This window comes from Rhinatrema bivittatum, chromosome 2 (assembly GCF_901001135.1).
Source record: "Rhinatrema bivittatum chromosome 2, aRhiBiv1.1, whole genome shotgun sequence".
NCBI lineage: Eukaryota > Metazoa > Chordata > Amphibia > Gymnophiona > Rhinatrematidae > Rhinatrema > Rhinatrema bivittatum.
In genome coordinates this window covers 490,315,271-490,341,076 of record NC_042616.1, presented here as the reverse complement: position 1 = coordinate 490,341,076, position 25,806 = coordinate 490,315,271, and the positions used below count along the sequence as shown (strand labels likewise).

Here is a 25,806-nt window from a genome sequence, read left to right as displayed (position 1 = left end):
CCACTATGACACCTAGATCTTTTTCCTGGGTGGTATCTCCTAAGATAGAATCTAACATTGTGTAACTACAGCAAGGGTTATTTTTCTCTATGTGCATCACTTTGCACTTGTCCACATTAAATTTCATCTGCCATTTGGAAGCCCAATCTTCCAGTCTTGCAAGGTCCTCCTACAATTTATCACAATCCGCTTGAGATTTAACTTCTCTGCATAATTTTGTGTCATCTGCAGATTTGATCACCTTACTTGTTGTACCCCTTTCCAGATCATTTATAAATAGATTAAAAAGCACTGGTCCAAGTACAGATCCCTGAGGCATTCCACTGTTTACCTTTTTCCACTGTGAAACGAGACCATTTAATTATATTCTCTGTTTCCTGTCTTTTAACCAGTTTGCAATCCACAAAGGGACATCACCTCCTATCCCATGACTTTTTAGTTTTCTTAGAAGCCTCTCATGTGGGACTTTGTCGAACGCCTTCTGAAAATCCAAATACACCACATCTTCCGGTTCACCCCTTCAAAAAAATGTAGGAGATTTGTGAGGCAAGACGTCCCTTGGGTAAATCCATGCTGGCTGTGTCCCATTAAACCATGTCTGGAAGATATGGAATATGAGCAACATCTCAGCTGCTCTGCCTGCGAGGCCTTCAACATTGTAGCCAGGACTTTGGTTGTCTCAATGGGAACTAGGAGGCTCGCTTGGTTGTGAGTGAGTGGCTTTTGTAAAGATGTACATGACTACCTGGCGGTAGTGCCCTGTATCGGGAAAAAAATTATTTGGAGACCCTTACTCTATTAAAGATATATGCAGAGCTTACTTCTTGGTTGTCAGTTCACACCTTCATGTCCCACTACTATCTGGACAGCATGTCTTGAGGAGACTATCTTTTGGACAAGCAGTTCTGCACAGCCTGTTCACCCAGTAGTCCACTCTCTACTTGGGTAGAGCTTTGATTTTTTTTTTTTGAAAGGTGGTATAAGAGCTAATTAAACCAAAGTAAAGTATTTATTTAAATATTCTAAATTATTGTTTAAATATTCTAAATTATACTATAATATGTTCCATTTTCTAATTTATACTGTAAATTAACTGTTCTAAGTTACTCTGTAAAAATAAGCAGCCGATGCCTTATTTGCGTTTGTTATATGTGAACCGATGTGATATCTCGATCTAATGTCGGAATACAAAAACAATAAAATAAATAAATAAATTTGCTCTGCAACACAATCCTTAGCTTGGAACACCTTATGCGTTATGGCTGAATCATGCCTACTTGTAAATGGAGAAAGCAAGTTTGCTTACCTTTTAAACAGTGTTCTCCATAGACTGTAGAATTAATCAGCCATTCTTAATACTTATCTGCCTCTGGAGAATCAACTAGCTGGCTAAAGCTTAAGCTCTGGAAGAGCCTATGGTGTTCATAACATTGTATGCACAGGAATGCCTGTGCATACTCAGTTTGGCTTTTACCGAGTTCTGAGCGCTGGGTCAGTGCCAATACCATCCTATGTTGTCACCCATGCGTTATGGTCATCCTGCTTGCTATGGAGAGCCTTTGTTTACAGGTAAGCAATCTTGTTTACTCCATGTGTGGCAGTTAGGCTATAACAAAATATTGACAACCAAAATTTGAAAAACTGGTAAAGTATGTAATAAAATTGCAAACAATATATCAAAAAGGAATCACATACAACAACGTGAGTATAATAGGACGGGTTCACCGTCATAAATGAGTGACTGTACATGAACACCCAAAAGGTGTTTCGAGTCTATTATGCACTTATCTTATATGTGCAAACACTCTTATTACAATCATAGGGTGACTATACAGTTTGCAGTTCATTTACTCACAAAGGTGAGGGTACAATAGGATGGGTGTATATTGATGTGCTTTTGTTTTGTTTTGAAGACAAAAGCTATCAATTTCATTTGATTTTGTTTTCAAAATATGACAGTTCATCCTCTCCCCCAATCACTTACCCCATCCTGGGTCTACCCCAGCTTCTCCTGCCCTGCTGGTGCCATTTTATTGTTTGGAGATAAGTACAAAGATACTTCCATGCAACAAAATGGTGTTGGCTAACCTTGAGCTGATGCCTTTTTGAAACAGAGACCTGGCAGGTGTAAGGAATAGAAGGTCTCAAACCTGCAACCTCGCAGCTGGGGACACAGACTCTCAGGATTAGCCACAGGGCCAGCTGATCTCAAAGCACCTTGGTAGCGATTGCCTAATCTACCTAGCAGGGGCAGTCCACACCTCTGGAAGCTCTCGACTGGTCCAGCTTTGTGTATGCATTGGAAGCTGTAGATATATAAGGACACTACTTCATATACCCTCACTGATCCAATCTTCTGAGGCCGTGCCTGTGGAAACACTGTCCAGTTGGCCCCCTTTCTTCTGATCCATGCCAGATTCCTGATCCACGCCTAGACCCAAAGTCTCGACCTGCCTTTGTCCTTAGGTGTTCTGCAGCCCATTAAGTCTCAGCCGTGGCCTTCATCAGCAGGCTCAACCCTTCGGGAATGGTTATAGCATTGGGTGAAGACACTGCTTGGCTTTATACATGGTGAGCTAACTTTCAGGCTGATACAGTAAAGTGCGATCAGGTGAGCGCACTGTTTTACCCATGGTTGGACGCGCGTCCACTACCCTTATACAATAAGGGGTTTAGCGCATCTAAAATGTGCGTCCAAACACCTCCGAAACTAATAGTGCTCATCAGATGCAAATGCATGTTGATGATGCTTTTAGTCATTCGCCCCAGATACATGTGCCCGATCCGCACATTTTACAGAAAATACTGCTTTTCTGTACATCCTCCGATTTAATATCGTGGCAACTTAATATCATGATGATATTAAGTCAGAGGAACCAAAAGGTTAAAAAAAATATTTAAAAAAAAAAGTGTGCCAGCAGATCAGGTTAGGGAAACGGACACTCGTAAAATTGAGTGTCTGTATTCCAAACCCGCTGACAGCCACCTCTCCTGGGCTTCCACTGCTAAGGAGGTGCCAAGGGTGTGCTATTGTCCCTAGCACCTCCTTTTTAGCATGACCCCCTCATTTAAATACAGTATCTTGCTCCCAGGAGAGGTGGATGGGTGGTGCGTTAGGAAAGCGGGCACTCAACACTGAGGCATGTTTTCCGTGAGTCTTAATTGTATCGGCCTGATTCTGAGCTTACCAAGACCCCGGCCCATCCTTTGGAGGGAAGCTCTCATGCACCTGACATTGGGGCAGGAGTGACTGGGGATTGTTCCTGCCCCTTAGGCCCACAGATGAGGTAAGTGGTTGGTAGGAGGGGGGGGGGGGCTTGTCCAGGAGAATCCGGTGCGGATACTGGGGGGGGGGGGGGTGTGGCAGCGGCAGAGGGGAAAGAGGTAGGGCCAATCTGATGTTTTTTGTTTTGTTTATTTTTGTTTTTAATAGAAGCAAATAAAATAAATAAAAAACAAAATAAAATATTCTGGAACCATGGGAGCATATTTATTTGCTTATTTTAAATGTAGCTTTGACTTCATCATGTGGGCCAGAAACATATGGAGGAAAACCACGTTTTAAGAATAAGATCTGGTGGGCTGGCGCTATGGCTCTGGCTGCAGCCCTGTGTGCTGTAGTACAGGGGATTTGGGTTTAGAACCCCTGTCTCTCTGGGCCAGTCGCTCTGATCTGATTTCGGAATTTGTTAGCGCTGCCGGGTGTCAGCCTAGAAGATTTCTGTGTTGTTGAGGCCACTATATAGAATCACTCAGAAATCATCTAGCCCAGCTCTATATTACTTTTTCAAGCCCAGAATCATTGTAGAGATCTGGTAAGATTTATGCCTAGCAGTTAAAAAGATCAGTACAGGCCCTAATTCTCTCTGTGTGCTTCATTTTTCTTATGTCTTTGTACCAGAAAAATTGTGCTTAGTTTTTATATATCCTGATTAAAGGAGCTTAGACTAATTCTTCTTGTTTGTTTTTTCTGTATCATAGCAGACCAACCGCAGAACATTTGCAGAGACCTCAGCACTTACTCCCCAGTCTGACTGCACCAGTGCCCCATGTGGTCTGTCTTACCAGCGCCGTGGTATCCATGTACCAATCATACCAGTGCCACTCTCTTCCTCCAGTGACCCATGCAAAGCCAGTGGCGTCATCACAACTGTTTGCTCCACGTGGTGGCTCGCTGTCCTGTCTTAATTCCGTCCATCTGAGCAGGATTCATGTGAATACTGGTCACCATCACAGGCCACAGCCAGCACCCCCATGCATACATGCCATCATTTGAAATCTCTTTAAAAGGAGATTTCTTAAAACACTGTTTTTTGTTTTTTTTTTATTTTCTTTGAGTTTTGAAACGTCCCAAGAAAAAACTTGGTTAAAGAATATAAAACTACAGTCACATACAGCAGTAATATCTAGAACGAAGAACTAATCACAAACCATATCGGGAAGAGTTATCAGCAATGAAAAAAGAAAAATTAGCTATTCTTACACAATTGGACCAGTATTATTACCCTGAATGCTAAAGCCACCTCCATGTAGAGCCATCTTGTTAAACAGGAAATTATCCAGTTGAACCACATCATAGCAAATATATCTGTTACCCTGATATTTAAGCATATACTTGCAAGAGAATTTTTGTTGAAAAGATCCTCCAATATCTATAGTCTTCTGTTATCTTGCCAAAAATAATTTACAATGAAGCTGAGTATCCCTAGTTACATCAGGAAAAATAGAGATTTTTTGACCATGGGAAAAAGCTTTCTTTTAAGCTAAAATAAATTAAAAAAAAAAAAAAAAAAAAAAAGGTTTGATACTAATTGTTTATCAGATTCCTTAGAGAACTCTACCAAAACGGTTGCTTTATCCTCTATAGAAAAATTTGAATTCTCCAAGAAACCTGTTAAATCAAAAGGATCTTCTTCAGGTACACTTTCCACTGCCTCAGAAGAAAAAGACAAGTAATATGCTTTAACAAATGAAAGAATAGTCTCTTTAGAGATACCAAGGAGGTCTTGAAAATCATCTCCCAAGCAACTCTATAAGGGAAACAATTGAACATCTAGGGAAATTCAACATCCTTAAATTATAACTTCTAACGTAATTACCAAAAGTTTCTAATCTTCTCTGTAGATTAATATTATCTCTCATCATATTAGCATATTGCTCATTAACAGACGAAAACCTGTCTTCTAGGACAGTCAGTTTTTCAGCATGCTCCTGAATTTTTTGAGATTGATCATTAAGTTCATCATAGAGTCAAACCTGGATGACAAGGTGGTTTCCAACTTCATTATGGCAGCCCACAGGGAATCCAGCAATATTGTAGCAGGCTTTTCCAGATGACTCAAAGGAGTAGAAGAACCAAAAGGCACAACTGGGTTGCCCCACTTTGGACAATGGGAGCAGAAATTTCAGAACTTGCAGCCTTGTCCAGCAAATCCAGTTGACTTGAGGTCCTAACCCTGGGGGGATAAGTCCATTGGGTCTCAGAGAGAGCAGAACCAGAAGGTCCAAGCTCAACAGCACCCGGAGCACCTTGGCTAGTAAATTGAAAAACCTCCAAGGTGAGCTGAGATACAGAGGGGACAGAAGAACGACCAAGTGGAAATGTCCTCATACAGTCTTTCTTCTTTTTACCCATCAGAAGAGGTTTTTATCAAGAAACGATGTGTTGGAGGTGCGACTGCAAAAGCATGCAAAGGGGCTTTGACGAGCCGGTAGATGTTACCAAGAGCTCTCCCTTGTCCTAGAGGCTCAGGTGTCTTCAGCGGTGGCAGGAGGCACAGGATGGAATTCCATGCAGGGAGACAACCAGCACATTCTCCTCAAAACTAATTTTTTATTGCATATCTATATGATAAGCAGTGAGCTGCAGCTCAGATCAGAATATCTTAATTACCTGATATACTGACAAATATACACATCTGTTATATGAGGTTTAGTTCAATTGTAAAATAATACAGGAAATCTAAACATCAAAAACTTTCTGTCGAAGGTGATTTGGAACAAGCAAAGGGATGTGTATGATACTCTGCTCATTAATGGAAATTTTAGTAGGGTGAAATGTAAAATGGTACATAGATGTTGTCCATTTATAAGGCAGAGTTGTGTTCATTATCAGAGCGCTGCGATACTCTGAGATTTCAAAGGTATCATTACCTGCTTTTTTTTGCAGGGAGTTCAAATCCATTATCTGTGGACCCCACGCTCACAGAGAATTCAAAGAAGGCCGGCACTTAACCTTAATTTACTATAGAAAACACTCGCAGTCTTTATACTTCTCAATAATACTCTTTATTATAGTAAAGCAAAGTAAAAGTCAGAAGAAGAATTACAGGAAAGATAGTTTTCCTGGGAGTTACTTAGGGCGTCTAACGGTGACGTGTCAAAGTCTGCTCAGTTTTCAAGTTACACATTACATTCTTATATACAGATTTTGCTAACAGTGGCTGTTTTTTATTTTGGGACGACTTCCTTATTTGGACTAAACCTTTTACCTAAACTAATGATGTAAAAGTACCGTTATCTTGGTACGCTAGGCCTTCAGCTGGCTCCATACAAACTGCTTGCGTCTCTCATGCAAAGCCTGTTTAAAAACAAATGCACATTCCTTCTCTTGTGCAAAACTGTTCCACTAATTTCATTATTTAATTATTTAATCCAGGCTATCTTCATTCCCCTCTTGAAGAATTAGCGCTACTAATTCTTCATACCAAATGGCTTGTAATTGGCATTACCTGTCCTAGTGGTAGGTTATTTGTACATCACTATCTTGATGTACAAATACATTAAGATAGTGAAAACTGAAAGAATGAGATTGTATTTCCTTATGGGAATAAACATAGCATTGTTTTAAATTTACATTACCCTCTTTTTAGACTATTAAACATGGCTTTCATATTCTTTTAAGTTGCAGGTACATGTCTCTCACGCATCTCTCAAACATCACACATTCTTTACTTGCTCAGTCTCATCTTCACATTTACTCTGCATTCCCATGCTGTTCTGGCCTTCTTGTTCCGGGTATTCCAGGTATTTGTTAACTCAGGAGGTAGTTTTTTCTTTTAAAGCAGCAAGTAACAAGTAGCCTATATTTTCATATTTTCCTCTTAATGATTGTCCCCAATCATCACACTCAGGGCCATGCTGTTATAGTTCCGGTCCCTAGCACCTCTTTTTTGACGGAAGCGGCGGCTGTCAGCGGGTTTGACGGCCGACGCTCAATCTTGCCGGCATCTGTTCTTGAGCCTGCTGACAGCCACGGGCTCGGAAACCGGACGCCGGCAAAATTGAGCGTCCGGTTTTCGACCTGACAGCCGCGGGCCCATTTTAAAATTTTTAAAATTTTTTTTTACTTTTTTAAATTTTCGGGACCTCCGACTTAATATCGCCATGATATTAAGTCGGAGGGTGCACAGAAAAGCAGTTTTTACTGCTTTTCTGTGCACTTTCCCGGTACCGGCAGAAACTAGCGCCTACCTTTGGATAGGCGCTAGTTTCTGAAAGCAAAATGTGCGGCTTGGCTGCACATTTTGCTTACTGAATCGCGTGGGAATACCTAATAGGGCCATCAACGTGCATTTGCATGTTGCGGGCGCTATTAGGTTCGGGGGGGTTGGACGCGCGTTTTGGACGCGCTATTACCCCTTACTGAATAAGGGGTAAAGCTAGCACGTCCAAAACGTGCGTCCAAATGCCGGCTAACAGTGCGCTCCTTCCCGACTGTGATTTGTTTTTCTGGAGCTGCAGCTGTTTTTTTCTAACAGAGCCTCTTTCATACTCTTACCTTGTGATATTTTTTTGTTTTCCTTTATTTTTTCTTTTATTTAAGCTCCTTTCGGCTGCATGGCGGGTCTTTTGCTTGCAGTCTGGCAGAGTCTGCTTTCTTTTCTTAATTAATAATGCTGCATCTGCAGCTTATTTTCTGTGTCCTCTCTTTAATCTGTCTGTGTCTTTGTCAGGTGCTGGTGGGACTAGCAGTATTCAGTCCATGTGCAGACTGCATAGGTCTCTGGGCCTGGGGACTCGCCTGAGTTCTTGCTCAGGCAGGATTTCTATGTGATGTCATCTGACCACTGGGCATCAATGAAGTTCCAGGCAATGAAAGAATTGAGGACTGGATCGTTCCTGTGGGGAGGGGAACTTATCCTCCCCACACTCCTAGGATGTAGTCTCCAAGGGCCTTTGGTACCCTGGACAACACAGACTCTCCCTCTTGCTTTTCAGCTTCAGAGAGAGGGTGAGCATGAGCCTGAGCCTGTGCCATCAGCATTGCTGCTGCATCATTGGTGCCATATCTGAAAAAGGTTGCCTATGCACATCCATGTCAGAGCACCAAGTCTGAAGCATCGGTATCAGGTGCCATGAGCACCACTGAGTGCCATGGCCACCCTTGATGCCACTGAGGGCTGGACAGTGGATGCCTTTGAGGGCCACGGACACCCTTGATGGTGCCAGGCACCATGGATACCATCGAGCCCCATGATTGTTATCAATGCCATTCGATGCCATGGCTGCCCTTGAAGTGGTTGTGTCATCAGGCCATGGCATTCCATGGACACTGTCGAGCATCGTGGATGGTCTCGACACCATCGAGCACATTGGGCACAGCCAAGCATTTTGGACCTCAAGCACCATGGATGCCTTCAGCAACATGAGGTGCTATGGTCACACTTGACCCCATTGAAGGTCGTGGATGACATCAAGGGCCATGGCCCTCGACCATCGGGAAAAGGGCATTCTGGATGCACCAAGGCCACCATTGAGCAGAGGTGGCATCTTCGATGTCGAGTGCCATAGGCGCTGACAAGCGCCATTGCAGTGTCCAGATGGGCACAGAGTATGATGTTGGTGCTGCTTGACACTGTGGAGCACCATTGACATCATAGACACCATCAAGCACCATGGGTGCTAACACCACAATCAGTATCAAGTGCCATATACACCATCATTCTCTGTGAGCGCCATTGACATTGCCATGCACCATTGTGCACTGTAGGCACCATTGACACCTCGAGTACCATTGGTGTCAACACTGGGGCACTGGCAAGCCCATGGAGTACCAGCCATGGTGACATTGACTCCTTTGGGTGCTGGTAGGTGCCATTTACGTAGTCGAGGCATCCACCACTCTTTCAATGCTGTGAGCGCCATTGAATGAGTTGATGTTGGGGCCTTCAGGCACCGTGGGTGCATCACTGCTCCCAGACCATTGATGCCTTAGATGATGGTGCCATTGGTGCCATCAGACCATCGCCGCCTTCAGATGAGGTTGAGTCATTGATGTCTTCAGGCACTGTGGGTGCCATTAACTGTCTGCCTTCAAGGCCGTTGAGCCCTGTGGTACCATCGAGCACCGTGGGTGCCATCGAGCATCTTCAGCACTGTTGTGCATTGCTAATCCCTGGACATGACGTTGTTCAGTGCCATAGACGCGGTCAGTTGCTGATGAGTGTTGACTCTGCTATTGGCTCCATTGGTGCTATCACCACTGTGGGCACCAGTGGGCATTGTTGGATGCTGCAGGGCACTGCACCATGGGCTTTCTTGACACTTTAGCATGCTTGGGGGGGGGGGGGTTGCCATTCATCAACACATGCCTACATGTAAACCGTTGCAATGGTATATAACTTAGCGATGGTATAGAAAAGACTTTAAATAAATAATCAAGTCTGTGGTTAGCCGCTTTGGGATCCTGAGGCACCGTGTGTGCCCTGAGAGCAATTCTATTAAGTGCTGCCTAGCTACAGACCAAAACAGTTGAAGTGCCAGTGGCACTGTGCATGTGGACTCCATAAGGCATCATTGATATAGTAGAGCATGATAAGCACGATTAACACTGACAGGAGTAATTTATTCTTCCAAGTGCTATGGTGCTGCTAGATGATGTAATCACTATCGGTACCGTGGAGTACAAAGGCGCCATGTATGGCGTTATCGCCATTGCTGCCTAGGGCCCCATTGTCATTTCAGTCATCAGAACCCTCATGTGTCTTGCCATGAGTGCCATAACACACTTTTTGATTGCTCTCTCGCAGTGCGTGTGGGGCCATATCCATGGATGCTGCGATGTTGAGCGCATATGCACCTCCATCAGCAGGACGGTATCCCACTGCATGAATGTGAGGTATTGCACTTGAGAGCGGGAGTTCAGTGCAGGGGCACTACTGTCCTAGTTGCCTTCTAGTGTGTGTTTCCACTTAGTAACATAATATGTTATGTTCTGTTGTCACCAGTACGCTGGTATGTCTTGGCTAAGACTGTGCTCCTGGTTGTTTCACAATTGGAGTGGATATCAGGGTGATAGTGTCAGGAGTCTTCTCCCTACAGGGAAGGGGTAGGTCTTTTAGGCCCCTCTCAGCTTACACTCAAATCCCCTTCATAGGTAAGCTTCCAGGGTGTAGTCTTTTGTAGGTTCATTGCTCGAGCTGGAGCCTTGGTTCTCCTGTTTAGGAACCCCCTCCTTGCATGGTCCTTTAAGGGATGTATGTGTGTGAGGGGGGTGGGTTTGGGGGCAGCAGCAGGGGTCAATGGGATCGTTTTTGCTTGTGTCCCTACACTTAGTTACCATGGTGTCCATTCTGGTTTAACTATATGGCCACCAGCTTTTGTCGCCTCTTGAACCTCTGAGGTAAGCGACTATATCCTACTCTCTTTTGGAGAGTAAGGAGGTTTTTGAGTTTAGGACAAACTGATTCCTGCTGATTTTCCACCCCTCACGGGTTTCCTCTCAAGTACCTTGCTTTCCACCCTGAGAAAGGTGGGTTTCTTGCTCCCTGTTCTCCGGGGGAGGGCGTTTTTTTTGTTTCTGACTTGCAGCTGTTCTCTATTCCCTACTGGATCCAAGAGCCTGCCAGATAGTAGTACAATGATGGGGTAAGTACTCCTGTACAGAAGGGCTGTTTCGTGAAGAAACTATTCTTGATTCGTGGGTCCCCTCTCTTGTCTGCTCACCAGCGACATATGCAGTTTTCTCCCACATGGGAGTATTTCTTCTAAAACCTGTTGGGTGCAACACATATTCTTTTGTTTGACCACTCCTGCTGGTCTGTGTGGCATATAAACTCTATCTCTGTAAAGAGGAATGTAGCCCATCTGTATCCCATACGGCAGGTGTGCCTCCAGACCTCCAGCCATATCCATTGTGCATGCGTTAGGTGTTCACACTTAAGCCAGACTGAACCTGACATGGTACTCTCTGGGTTTTCTGAGTAGTGAAAAAGTCCTGTTTCTATAGGGGCTGCTCTTGCACTATCCCTGTTTTTTCTTTCGGTGGAGAGGTTCCAGACTTCTTTCTTGGTTCATGTTGTTCCTTCCTACAGAGAGATGAGCCTCAGTAGTAGAATCAGCTGGGGGGAATATTGTTGCGATGTCACCCGATATTGATTACACAGTCTAGCAGCTTTTTCTGTTTCCTGCAGCCCCAGGGTCTGCCTCTTTGTATTTGATGCTTCTTCTGACTTCCAGTTCTGATGTTGATGGAGTAGCTGTTCAATAGATAATCCCCAAAATACCCCACCAATAATAATTTCTCTCTTTATTTACTTAGTTGTTTTTCTTAAAATACATTTTTAATGTGAGATACTTATTCTGTTGCATGCCTCCACGGCCTTGCTACAGTATTGGAGTTGTAATCATAAACTTACCTCCCTCCCACTCTCAATTTGAGGTTTTATTGGATATTTTTTGTATATTATTTTATTAATAAATTTATTATAAACCTCATATTTTCCACATATTGACATAAAATTAGCTTAGCGCTCAATGCTGATGTGTCCTATTGTATAGAAAGTATATGTGAATTTACTCGCAAAACAAGCTGAAAATCTTTCAAACCATTTCAAGTGTCCCGTAACCACTTGTCTATCCCAGTCTATAATAGAAAGCTGATCATCAAAATTTTGACAGTTATGTAACCTAGTTCAGGGGTTGGAAATACACAACTGAAATTCTATATAATGCTTTGTTATTAGTAAAATCATTTGAGAGGGAGTTTATGCTAGTGCAGAGCTTTCCAAACTTTTCATGTTGGTGACACACTTTTTAGACAAACATAATTTCGTGACACAGTAATTCAGTCTACCAGCAAACCAGAAGTTAAAGGTTAAACGAACAAAATGTATTTCAACAATTTATGTATGTTTCCTTAAATATATACATAAATAAAATGTTTCACAACACAACCTATCTCATAATAAATATTTGCAGGCTTCCACTTCCTCCATGCTGATCTCGTACATTGTGAGATCGGCATAGAGAAAGTGCTACTCTTGCACATTCCCAAAGATTACATGTGCCAATCACTAAAAAGTAATTTTTTTTTTTACCTTTGCTGTCTGATCTTAGTTTTCTAATCTGTTGGTCACAGGCTTTTTTTTCCACCTTTCCTTTCTTGTTTTTTTGCCAATTCCTTTTACAGGGTCTTTTTTTCTATTTCTTTTCTCTCCATCTGTCTTCCCTCAAACACACAATCAGGTTCTCATTCTCACACGCTATCTCACACATTCTCACACACACAGGCTCTCACTCACATGCAATCTCACACATCCACAGCTCTCACTCTCACATGCCTCTCTCTCATACATACTGTCTCTCTCGTGCACATGCTGTCTCACTCTCACACACACAGGCTCTCTCACTCCTACATGCTCTCTTGCTCAAGCACAGGCTCTCACTGGCACATGCTGTCCCTCTGCACGGGTTGCCGAAGGATGGGCTCTTCAGAGGCCCTGATCTTCCCTGGCCGTGACATGGGATCTGAAGCGGCCCTGCTATCGGGTTTCCTTCTCTTCTCGGGCTGCCGCGACGTGGGATCCGCAGCGGCCCTGCTATCGGGTTTCCTCCTCTTCTTGGGCCGTCGCGACGTGGGATCCGCAACGGCCCATTAACGCTGCTCTTCTTCTGTATGCAGCAGATGTTCCTCCTCCTTCCTGCCCACGCGGCTCCGGCAACGTTTTTCTTCCAGGGCTGCACAGGCAGGAAGGAGGAGGAGTGAACGTGACCCTTTTCTTCGGGCCGTGGTGATGTAAGCTCCACCACTGCCCGCTGATCTTCCTGCTATAGTTCCCTGCTTCCGCCGGCCCTGTGGACCGGGCGACACACCTCCACACTAAAGGCGACACACTAATGTGTCCCGACACACACTTTGGAAAGCTCTGTGCTAGTGCTTGCATGGCACTCTGCCTCTCCATAAGGCCTTATTTTATAGTATTTAAATAAAAAAGCTTTTCTCTACAGCTTTAAGCATTCTTATTTCAATGATCCACAACACTTCCTCTTCAGATCCTTATGAACCGCAGTTTCTTTTTGAAGGGATTTCTCAGCTCAGGTTTTCAGTTGTCTTGTGACACCAAAGGAAACTGTGCAGTCTTCAGCCAAGAGCTTTTCTCTTGGTGGGTTTTTGTGCCCTTTCCTCTTCGACAGGAGGATCAATGCCTACTGGTGCTTGTCTGAGTTCACTGTTGGGAACCCCTGACTGCATTACTTTCTGTGAGGTGAAATGTGCTTCTTGTCCTAAGTTCGTATCACTCCCCTGGCTTAGGCGCCTATGCTGCGCATGGGATTTTGTCTCTATCTGTCCTATGGGTCTCTTTCATGTAGAACCCAACCTCTTTCCCTCCTAAAACCCTTTTTGGGTCACCTGCCTCACATACAAAAGGGAGAAAGGTAGTGTCTAGCTCTATGGGGTTCTCTTGATTTGTCCTGTTTTGGGCAATCTATAGCTAGGGCTTCATCCATGTGTGAGAAGTGCCTTCCTATTTGTCCTTGGAGAAAGCAGAATTGCTTACTTTTAACAGATATACTCCAAGGACAGCAGGATGTCGGACCTCATGAAACCCACTCGCCTCCTCTGTGAGTTGGTTCTCCATGTATTATCTATATTATGGACTGAGGGCCTCTGCTTAAGGGGCAAGGAAATAACTACAACTGCACATGCTCAGTAGAGCATGCTGAAAGCGCTAGATTATTTGAGATTAAAGTTCTGTGACAGGCTCCATTGGATGATGTCACCCATGTGTGAAGACTGTCCTTGGAAAACATCTGTTGCAGGTAAGCAACTCTGCTTTATTATTCTCTTGTTGGGGGTCTTCATAAATTCCAGCAATTTACTGCACTGGCACAAGTTTGACTCAGTTCTAGTAGTTCCATGGGTCCTAGAGAAAACTGGACTCTTTGAAAGTTGTGATACCTTTTACAGGACCAACAAAAAACAAGATTGGAAAGGTATGTTCTATAGAATTCACACATTTTCCAAAGGTGTTCTTTACATCCAGAACTTACCAGAAATGCACTCAGCACGTACTTTTCGCTCTGCCACCCACCAGCTCTCTTCCTCCTCCCTCCACTCCTACTAGGCTTTTTTGAGGAATACAAGTGGTAGGAATACATAATATTTATTACTTCTCTGGCAAGTTCAGCCTGACCACCATCATCATGAAGCCCCTTGCTCTCTCCTCCATTTCCCACCTCAGTCTCAGTGCAGTCCTCCCTCTCCCTCCACTCATCCTGCTCCAGGTCCCTCCCCCAACCCACTTGTCTCCATCCTCTCATTCCTTTAATGGGCTGAGGCAGGTCGAGACTATAGGCCTGGCCATAAATCAGGACTCTGCTGTGGATGAGAAGTAAGAGGGCCAATTGGACTGTGCTTCCACAGGCAAGGTCTCAGAAGACTGTTTGGACCAGCAAGGGAATATCAAGCAGATTCGTATATACAGCTTCCAATCAGGGGACACACACACAAGGCTGGTCCAGTTAGCAGCTGCCAGAGGCAGGTAGATTAGGTAATTACTACTAAGGTGTTTTGAGATCAGCTGGTCCTGTGGCTAATCCTGAGGGTCTGTACCCCCATCTCCAAGGGTTGTTGGTTCAAGACCTGCTATTCCTTACACCTGCCAGGTCCCTGTTTTAAAATGGCATCAACTTAGGGTTGTCCAGCACCATTTTGCTGCATGGAGGAGGTATTCTCTCTCGCGCCCCTCCCCCCCCTTCCAATTCCTTTGTTTTTAGTTCTTTTCCATCAGCCTTCTAATGCTGCTCTTCTTTTCACTTCTCCACCTTCTCCCACTTTGGTTGCAACATTTCTTCCCTGTGGGACCTAACTGGGGCAGGAGATGCCATCTCATCTTGCAGTCTCTAATTGGCCCTGCCTGACTCTGATGATCACTTCACCCTTATTTCATTTCTGCTGGCAGTTTATGGGGAATCCTGCTAACTCCACTGTTTTGTCCCCATATCTTCCTGCTCTTGTCTGTCTGTTTTTGAACTTATGCACTTAACTTTCTTGTTACCCATGTAACTTTTTGCTCCCATGCAGATGAAAAATTCCACAGATGGGCCCCTTGTTAGGCACATAACATTCCTACTATACTTGCTGTAAGTGCCAAAAAATGTATGTATACATGAATTTTCAAAACCTCGCAGGCTGAGGGGGAATCCAAGATGGCTGACTGACCTAGCTGTGCTGAGTGTCTCCTTTTTTTCTACTTGTGGACTGATCGTTTCCCCAGGATTTCATGCCGCATTCGGGCCGAAAGCGACGGGCGCGGGAGAGGCTAACGTTGGAGGCCTCCCCTGTGAGTTGGGTAAGCGGCCCGATGGACACCCATGTATATAGAACTGCTCACCTGGGTGGAACGCAGTCGCTGGAGGGAGGTCAAGAAGGCTGTGAGACATCAGACCCCCTCCTTGACTCCATAACATCTTTATCCACGGTTCAAAAAACTCCTTCGGAGAACCCCGCAGCAATAAGGAATACCATTTTGGCTACCCACTTGCTGCTCACCGATGATGTCAGCAACACTGACGGAGTTTGCAGTGGAGACCGTTGTGGATGGCGTCTCCGGAGGGATTGCAATGGGAGGATCGTTACAGTCCCCAGCTGATCTCGGCACCACGAGATCCCCAGAGCAGGGAATAAAAATTATATCCATGGTAAGGCCTCAGGTTATTTCTTTGGAGACTATATGGGAGACCCTGGTCATCTTAAATGAAAATGTATCTCTGCAGTTGAAGCCATTGATTAAGAAAGTGGTGGACATTGAAACACAAGTTGAAAATCTACAAGATGAGAATATCAAAAGGGATCGGGCTGTGGAATCTGTTAGACAAAATGTAGATAAAATGAGTGATCAACAGTCAGCCTTGATAAAGGAAAATCAGTTTCTAACTAGAAAAACTGAAAATCTTGAAAATGTGATTCGAGGGAAAAATTTGAGACTGATTAATTTTCCTAAACTGCCTTTAGTTTCAGCTAAAGAGATGTGGAATAGGTATGCCTTGCAAATTTTGAAGATCCCACAGTAAACATTACCACCTTTATCGAACATTTACTACGTGCCTGCATTGAGGATAAATTCAAATGAGACAGGATTTCCAAATGATAACACCTTTGAACATTTCAGAGATTTTAGAATCCTCAGATATAGTAGTTATCCAACCTGCTATGTTAATTATTTCTTTTTTATTAGATTCAGATAGAGAATGGGTACTAAAATTGTATTTTAGGAATCGTAATGAATAATTTCTTCAGGTGAATGTTCAACTATTTCCAGATGAGGCCAGAGATACCCAGAAGAGAAAAAAGCAATTTCTGATAATGAGACCTAAATTGCTGCAAATGGGAGCCTCATTTACATTGAGGTTCCCATGTAAGTGTTTTATTAAGTATCGTGATGCTAAATATATGTTCTTTCATCCATCCCAACTTACTAAATTTATATCTGAAAGAATTTCCTTTGATATTGTGGATGATTGGCTTGATTCTGTAACACCTCCATAGTTGTGATATTCTTTTATAGATGGATATTACAATTCTATAAGCTAGGGTCAGTCAGAATTCTTCATAAAATTTATTGTTTATATTAATAGCCTTCTAAGTGTATAGGATACCCCATTAGAGGACTTAGAGTACATTTGGCTTATAATATTTTTGTATACCGTACCTAAATATTGGCGTTTCCTCATTTTTTACTATATTGATGTCTGTTTAATTTCTATTCTTTCAAGATTGTATGCTTGATTGTATAAATAATAAAACTGCAATAAAAAAAACCCCAAAAAAACCTCGCAGGTGTTATGGATCTGAAAGAAAAATGTAGATTTCAAGGCAATTGAAAATCTATGATAAAATTAGTTTCACATGGTTAAAATTATTTTTGCAAATAAATGGAATTACATTTCAGTCACATGGTACAATATATTGCATAATATATAATGGAAATGGACAGATATATAATACAGCATTTATGAATACATGGGCCTCATCAAATTGCAGGAAGGGGCAGTAGTTGGTTCATAATAGACAGTAAGCAACAATTTTCTAGCTAATGCCAACACTTGCATTGGGCTTTGAAGGGAGATGGCAGGATGGGATCACTGGTAATTTTGTTTTTAGCAGGATATTTAGTCTTCTTTCTCTGGAAATAGATGTAACATCTTGTCCACATGGTCAGGTGGCAGGGTAGTGACTCCCATATTGTACAGATTCTTGATCTTGGCCAAAAGGTCAATAGAGAACTGTCCTCAGCTCATAACTCTTACCCTGTGCTTGTATCTTGGCTAAATGTTTGAGAAGTGATGATAACCCCAAGATCTCTCATAATGCACTGAGCTACATCTGATTGTTGAAAAGATGAATATTTAAACAGGGTAGGACACCAAGTAGCTGTGAAAAAAAGCCCATGGCACTCCCAACCTTACTTGTTCCTATGGTTGTATATGAACCTGGAGTAAATTCTAGTTGGGCTGAAAATTTGTAAGGGGAAAAATCTAACCTAAAAAAATGTACAGCATGTCTATAGAAAGGTATACAAGATTTTAACATACTGAATACATACATTAAAAAAGGTTGTTCACTACATTGAGAACAGAGGACTGTGGTCCCTAACAAGCAATGGTAGCATGTTTCAAAACTGGTGAATTGCATTGACAGTGGACTGAAGACTGTTATGCCAAGTTGGAAATGCACTATGGGGCAGATTTTTAAAAAATATGCGTAGCCGCGCGTATCTTATAAAATCCGGGGTCGGCGCGTGCAGGGGGGTGCACATTTGTGCAACCTGCGCGCGCCGAGCCCAGCGCGCGCTGCCTGTTCCCTCCGAGGCCGCTCCGATTTCGGAGCGGCCTCGGAGGGAACTTTCCTCCGCCCTCCCCCCACCTTCCCCTCCCTTCCCCTACCTAACCCACCCCCCGGCCCTATCTAAACCCCCCCCCCCCCCACCTTTGCGCGCGTCGGCAGGCAGCCCCGCTCTGTCCTTCGGTCCCTGGGGCTGGTCCGGAGGCCTCGACCACGCCCCCGGGCCGGCGCCATGCCCCCGGGCCCGCCCCCGAAATGCCACGTCGTTTCGGGAACGCCCCCTCCCGCCCCTTTTTGAAAGCCCCGGGACTTACGCGCGCTGGCGACCTATGCAAAATAGGTGCGCTGGCGCGCGTAAATCCAGAAGGATTTACGCGCGCGGGCCTTTTAAAATCCGCCCCAAAGTGTGTAACAAAGAATAAAATTAATTATAATAGTTGTCTTCACATCTCTTGTCACACATATAAATGGTTTCTTTGGAATGTGTTATGGCGTCATTGATAACGCAAGTGCAAATTGACCCTTAAGTTCCTGGGTAGCATCTTGTGCTGGTTGTTTGGATACCGTAAGAGAAATTGCAATATAGAAATCGTAGAACTCTAGATCGGCAGGTTAGCTGATGCGTTTTGTTTCTTTTCTTTTCTTTTTTTAGAACTTATGCCATCAGGAGGATACGAGATGCCTTCAGGGGAAACAAAAATGTTAAAGATTTTCAGGACATACAAACACTGCTGAACAGAGCTAAAGAAAACCTGGAAATTATTCAGCGGCAGGTTGGAATGTTTCAAGATTTCTTGATTCTCTGATATTCAAATTTAGAATCCCCTTAGATTTTTACATGTACTGTGAACACACTATCCAGTGTATATGTACACACAGTTGGCCGAATTTTAAACGGCTACGCGCGCAAATATCGTCACTTACAGTGCATGATTGCTGGGCCCTGAAAAGGGAGTGGGCCGGGGGGTGAGGTCTGGGCAGGGCGGGACAACAACGGCCATTAGCCGCTGTCCTGTAGAAGCGCATTTCAGCATTTGGCCGGCGCACACAAACTACCTCAGGGGAGCAGTAAGTAGTAAAACAAAAAAAATGTAAGTTTCTGGGATTGCTTGGAGGGGAGGAGAGGGGACGAGGGGAGGGGGTTTAGGGAGGAGGATAGGGAAGTTGCCTCCCAGTCCACTCCTTAAATGGAGTGGACTTAGGAGGGAATGGGGGAAGGCCTGATTTAGTCACCTCGCGTAATCTACTAAAATCCCCACTTTGCTGTGTGCGCTGCCCACACATGTGAATGCGGATTTTAAAATCCAGAGCACATGTGCGTGCTGGCGTGCATATGTTAGAAAATCCGCGCGTCCATGTGCGCGTGCACACCTTTTAAAATCTACCCCAATATATATGAAATTGTGTAAAGTTTTTTTGCAATCTGTTAAACTGTGGTTCTGGTTTTTTTCTAGGAATTTACTTGAGCTTATAGCTTCTTTAGAAAAAATGAATTACTTTTAAAGCAGAGCTTTCCAAACTGTGTGTCGGGACACGTTAGTGTGTCGCCTGCAGTGTGCAGGTGTGTCGCGCAAGCCCGGTCAACTCTGACGCGAGTTTGGGCTTTTCTTTTTCTAGAGATTCACTTTTTTTTTTTTCAGTTTATGGGTTGCTTATTATTGGGTGATTTTTGCTGTCAATCGCGTTTTTTTGGGGGGCTTGGTGGGTGGAACGAGCCCAGCCATCCTTGCATTGGCTGCTGCTGCCGATGAGGCCTGGCCATGAGGAGTACTGACTGCAAGCAGCAGTGTCTGGTGATCATGGAAGGGAGTGAAGCACTTAACTGGCAACAATCAAAAAGACGAGGTACGTGAGTGTGGGGGCCAGACATGTGCTGGGGGGAGAGAGATGAGTGAGTGGGGGGCAAACGTGCTGGGGGGACAGACATGTGCTTGAGGGGGAGAGATATGAGTGTGTGGGGGCCAGACATGTGCTGGGGGGAGGAGAAAGATGAGTGTGTGGGGGACAGACAATTTGTTTTATTATTGTTTCTCATAAATTATAACAATAACATGAATCTTGGAATATATATTTTTAATATAAATTTAAGGTTTTCATGAGATATTTTATTTATGTATATATTTAAGGAAACATACATAAATTGTCGAAATATGTTTCGTTCGTTTAACCTTTAACCTCTGGTTTACTAGTAGACTGAATTACTGTGTCCCGAAATTATGTTTGTCTAAAAAGTGTGTCACCAACATGAAAAGTTTGGAAAGCTCTGTTTTAAAGTTTAAGTTAAAAAAACAAACTTAGAATGCTGTATTTGTTTTTAAGTGAGGTTTTAAAATTGTCATGGTAGAGAGTGGGGCATTAAGAAAATGAAGATGCTTTTTATGATTTCCGTTCTGAATTTGCAGTGGAAGTGCATCCATAAGTACTAGCTATAACCACATAATACCAAGTGTGCAATCTGTTTAATGACCCAAATATTCACTTTGAAGTATATGTAGCAGGTCATGAAATACCCCCATCAGCTCACCACTACCAACTATAAATTCGAAACTGGCAAGCACCTTACCAATACCACTCCAGCGCAACTGGCCACAGTAGGGGGGAGCAGATGGGACGCGCTGCCATTCCTGCCTCCTCCTCCTGGAGCTTGTTGGTTCTCAGTCATAGGTCATTAGCCAGTTTATCATGTAGCACTATAGAAATGTTAAGTAGTAGTAGTAATAGACTGTAGGAGGAGGCTGGAGCAGCAGTGCTTGAGAGAAACCTCTGTTCCTCCATGCTGTGGCTGCTTTTGCTGGAGCGGCAGCCAGTTACTGTAATGCAGCTTGAGAGGGGACGAGGGAGGAGGAGACCAGGAGAGCCCAGAGGAGGGGGGAGAGGCAGACACAGAGCAAGATGGGGTGGTGGCAGAACTAATGGAGGGGGAGATTCAGAGCAAAAGGGGAGAAGGGAGAGAATGAAGGGAAGAAGAGGTAGGGAAGCAGATCTAAGGTGTTAAATTGCTGGTGGGAAGAAAAGCTGGAGCATGTCAAAGAGGAAGAGGAGCACAAGCAGACTTGTGTTAGGAAAGAGAGACTGTTGAGGTTGAAGGGAAGCAAGAATGATGTGGAAAAAAATAGGAGAAACAGGAAGTAGTGCATTTTTTAGCATTTTCTGGGACACACAAGTGTTCCAGTAATTGATGCTTTGGCAGAAATGCCCTTTTTGTGCATATAGGTGCACTCTTCCATTTCCTGCACCTTCCTTGGTCAGTGGCACGCATCAAAATGAAATATATATTGGTGCCTACATGGCAATTTGTGGCACTGTTATGAGTAGCAGAAAACACTGATTGAATTTACATCCACCCGTATCCATCCTGCTAGTCTACAAATCTCAGGCTGAGCAAGGCTGGAGAGTGTAAATTTTGGAGGGCTACTGCAGTGGGTCCTAAAATGTTATGCCCTGATAGTGAAATACCAGACAGCCACCTAAATGATTTCATTAAGTGAAGCCATCTCCTTCCTCAGATCTATTCACAGTATGTCATTTCAGGCTGTAGTGGGTTCTGCTCTGGTATGTGGTATTTACCTTGTCTGTATTATGCAAACAAACTAAGAGAATACCAGCACTCACTTATGTGAAACAATGAAAAGCTATATTTTCTGTATAATATATGTACAAAACAGATGCTTATAAGAACACCTGAGACAAATAAAACAAAATATATACAATATATCAGCACAATAAGCAAGAATAAATATTTTAATCCCCCAACTAACAGGAAATATTTATATACGAAAGCCTAGCGGAATCTTTTCGCCTTCCTGGAAAAGAGTGTCTCCGGGCCCTCCCGGATAGTGAATCAGCTAAGTAAGTTCTCAGTTGGAGACATGTTCCCACTGGAGATCCCTTATTGGTGTGGAATGTATCATGCTGTCTGTTCAGAATCAACGTTCAGCAGGGAATCTGTCTGGCATAGGGTGTGCTGAGGTTATGTCTTTTTTGAAATAAAACATACGCTGTTTAGATTTCTTTGTTTAGCTTTCCTGAAATAAGTATGTTCTCGAAGATGGTGGACTTTCCTGTCTTTGCTCACTGCTTATAATCTCCATATTGTAACCACTAGGTTTAAACCTAACACATTCTGTCCTAGGTAGTTGCTAGATGTTTTCAGCTCTCAGCACTAGTTATGCTGTAACTCTTTAAGTGGGTAGTGCTCTTATGCTTTTAATTAAGTCATATCTCCATTTTATGCTGGGTGACCTTGAAGCTTGCAGACTTCAAGTTAGAGAATCGGCTACCGCGGGAAACTGCCTAACATCTTTAAGCAGTACTGTGAGTGGTGTTATCTTTTCTTAGCCAAAAATATGCAGTACTCCCTAACAAGTTATAATACCGGGCTAGAAAAAGTGAGGGCCATGAAGCAAAAACTGTTTTCTAAGTATGTTTTTCAGTGACAGTATTTTTCTCTCATAAAAGACAAAAATTAGTCACTAATTTACAGGCCCAGTTAGCAACAGAGTCATTCCATTATTCAAAGCAGGATAAATTTCTTTTCACACATCTTTCCTTAAGTTAATGAAACTGAAATTTATATGTGCTTATTAATAAGTGTAATGAGAGAGAGATTTGTGGTGTGATTTTGTCTTGTTCTGGTTGGGGCACAAAGTGCTGCTCACCTTTGCTTTGCAATGCTGTTTCCTGAGCTGGCTTCTCTTGAACTTACTGCATGGTCTTGTCTTGTGAAACAAACCACTACCAAGGGTGAAGGGGAAGCACTAAAAAATTAAAACTGTGTGACCTCAAAGAATTTGTAGAGCCAACATTGAGAAGCAAAAAGAGAATTTTGTTCTTTCTAGGATACTAAATTGGGACAGATGCAACATATTTTATTTTTCTCCTGGTAGTGCTGTATGCATATAAAGGTTGAGAAAGAGTTTGTTACTGTGTTTAAAAAATATGTTGTGGATAAACAGTTGAGTGGACACAACTAACTAGATGCATTGGTATGAAGTTAACTCGCCACTGTTAGGAAGGGGCCATGATACAAAATAAAATCGGGGATCTACCAATGCACTTTCCAGCAATGAATAGGTTCTATTTGATTATGCATTCAAAAGTACAGAGTTCACGGCCATCTAGAGAGTTACCCTGGTTGTGTGCTGCATCACTTTCTCATACTTCTGGGGGAACGCAGCAGTTCTCTGTGAGGTTTTCTCCACATGCCTGTGATCTCTGCTTCAGATGTTCTTATTGGGTACTTTTGAATAAACTTCTAAAATGTTTTTGAGGCTGCCTGCCTCTTGATATGAATATGTACCTGGTTTTGTTTTCTGAGCGGTTTTGTTTGTTTTTCACTGCCAGTCACACAAGAAACTGTTCTTTGATGGCTTTAATAATCCCTTTGAGTTTGAGCCAAGGCAACAACAAAGTATAAAATTGATTTCTGGCGCTTTTTTTCCTGCCAAAACAGTAGGAAGACGTGGCCCAGCAACGCATTATTGCAGTGCCAACTTCAAGTTTAAGAGGCTTTCACTGCTGCTTTTACCAGAGGGTGCATAGACTTATCAAAACAGAGTTTCTGGCATCAGAGATATGTTTTGTATACCTTATTAAAAATAATTAGATAGATAAAGTTGATGACTGGAAAATAGCAAATCGCAAGGACTGCAGTATTTATTTGTTGTGGGCACAACTACTATGAGTATGAACAGAAAATCAATAAAGAAAATATTAAGCATTTTAAAGTTTTTTCCTTTTGTACTGTGTAGCATATTCTGTATCTTTTTTTTCAGTGGCATGTCAATAGAAATTAAAACATACCCCAGTGTGTATGGGCAATGCATTGATTTAGCAAAATCAAATTTATTTTCATTGTGCATGCTAATTTATGGACTCGTCATCAAACTGACCACCAAAGAATAAGGTTTATAAATAAGTGTTCTAATCCATCTTGTGGGAAATGTGAAACAGTGACAGATTGGTGTCATTTTGCCATGTCTAGCACAGGTGAATCTGTTTGTTGTAAAAGGAGCTTGAGAGAGCTAGAAAGCATGAAAGACCATTTATCTCCCGCTCTTTCCACCTATTCTTTCATTCTGGATTTTCTTTCTCTTGATTTTCAGTTTGAAGGTGGGACGTAAGTGGGACTGAGGGACAAAATTGCAAATAATTTTTCTTCTTGTCTAGAATAGATGATGCTCAAGTTAGGTTTCTTTAGAAACAGTAGACTTGATTCAGAAAGTATTACACTATTTGTGTAAGCTTTTCATGGTCTTAGTGGTTTTGTATGAGCTGCAATCCTTCAGTAGCAGGAAGGTAGATGGATTTCTCATGGGCACCAGCTATGCATCTTGTACCTCAGTGTTCACACCTAATAATAACCTATAGTAATAATGCGGTTTTATTCATATTCATGTAAAGCTAATTAAACTATAGTCCTGGTTCTATCTGGATTTGTTGTTAAGTAATTGGCCACTATTATAGTTAGATGTGCCAAGCCGAAAGTCAAATAAAAATGCAGTACATTACAAAAAAACCTCTTGGTAATTTTACGACTGCTGCTGATATGAGTTCCAATGGTCAGAAAATGACCGATGTAGTTTGCCACTGATTCCAGTTTTAAAAATTTGCTAGCAGAATTCTTGAAATCTGTTATATTGGCTTTTGTGTTTTGCTTTTGCTGCCTCTTGAGGTTCCTGAACTCCTGATGCTCTCTTGAAGCCAACAGTTGGGTCCATTTATTTTCCAGATACACCAAACTAGTTGAACAGACAGCAGCTGCCTCTGGAATGTGGCTTAGACAGTGCTGCAGATTAGCTCATGAGAACGTTGTCCTCTGAGGCTCCTATTTCCTGCCTCAGCTGTCAGAAGGCACTATACCACCAGCAGTTATTTTTTATTTTATTTTTTTTACTGTGGATGCCAAATTAGACATCTGGTGCTGGTGGAGGGGGGGGGAGGGATGTTGAGGTTGCATTGATATCATCTAAACTAGAGATTTTCTGATTCGTCCTACCAGCTGCCAAAAGCAGAATGTGAAACAGTGGGGATCTAAAGAGCTGCAAAATACTTTAGCAGTGAAGGGATCATTGGTGGTTAGCATTAGAAGCTCCTTTTCCTCCTCATTTACTTTGTTCTAATGGAATTATGAAAACTGGATGTAATGATTAGCCGTTTGTTCATTACAATGCTTGGGAAGTGTTCTACGTAGCTTAACCCAAAGGTTCTCAACCCAGTCCTTGGGACATACCCAGCCTGTCTGGTTTTCAAAATATATATGGTGAATATGATTGAGATTTGTTTTATTTATGTAATTAAATTAAATGTAATAACCTGCCTATCCATACACATCAAAGCAATTTATAAATAATCCAGTAAAATACATACCCCAGTCTACTCCCCCCAGATAAAATAGAACCCCAGTATTTACAACAAAATACATAACACAATCACCTCATTTCCCTCCTCCCCCCACCGCAACCCCAATGAATAACACATCTACTGCCCCTACCTCCAACACGAGCACAAAACCCTATTTGGTAATGTTTCGTGCTTTAGCCACCCTTTCCCAGCTAAGGCTCCTAAGTCACAGTTCAACACAGAATCAGCCAGTTGAGTTACAAGGAAGTCCCTAGCTAAAGGCTGCTTGATATAGTCATGTTTTGTCCATGTTCCTGAGCTTAAGATTAGTTTCCAAACATACTTCCAATGGCAAATTGTTTGACAAAGTAGGTGCAATATAACTACATGTTGTATGG

The 25,806-nt window shown here is 42.9% G+C and overlaps 1 protein-coding gene across 2 annotated transcripts in view; it reads left to right on the top strand.

Annotated features, from left to right (window-relative positions):
- LYRM4 (LYR motif containing 4) overlaps positions 1 to 25,806 on the top strand; it is a 350,902-nt gene that overhangs the window by 104,885 nt on the left and 220,211 nt on the right. Inside the window, exon 4 of one of the 2 annotated variants that reach the window (XM_029590593.1) lies at positions 18,720 to 18,840. The exons of the other annotated variant lie outside the window; for it this stretch is intronic. Coding sequence (XP_029446453.1) covers positions 18,720 to 18,840 — 121 coding nt within the window. The remainder of the gene's footprint in view (positions 1 to 18,719; positions 18,841 to 25,806) is intronic. 2 annotated transcript variants of the gene reach the window in all.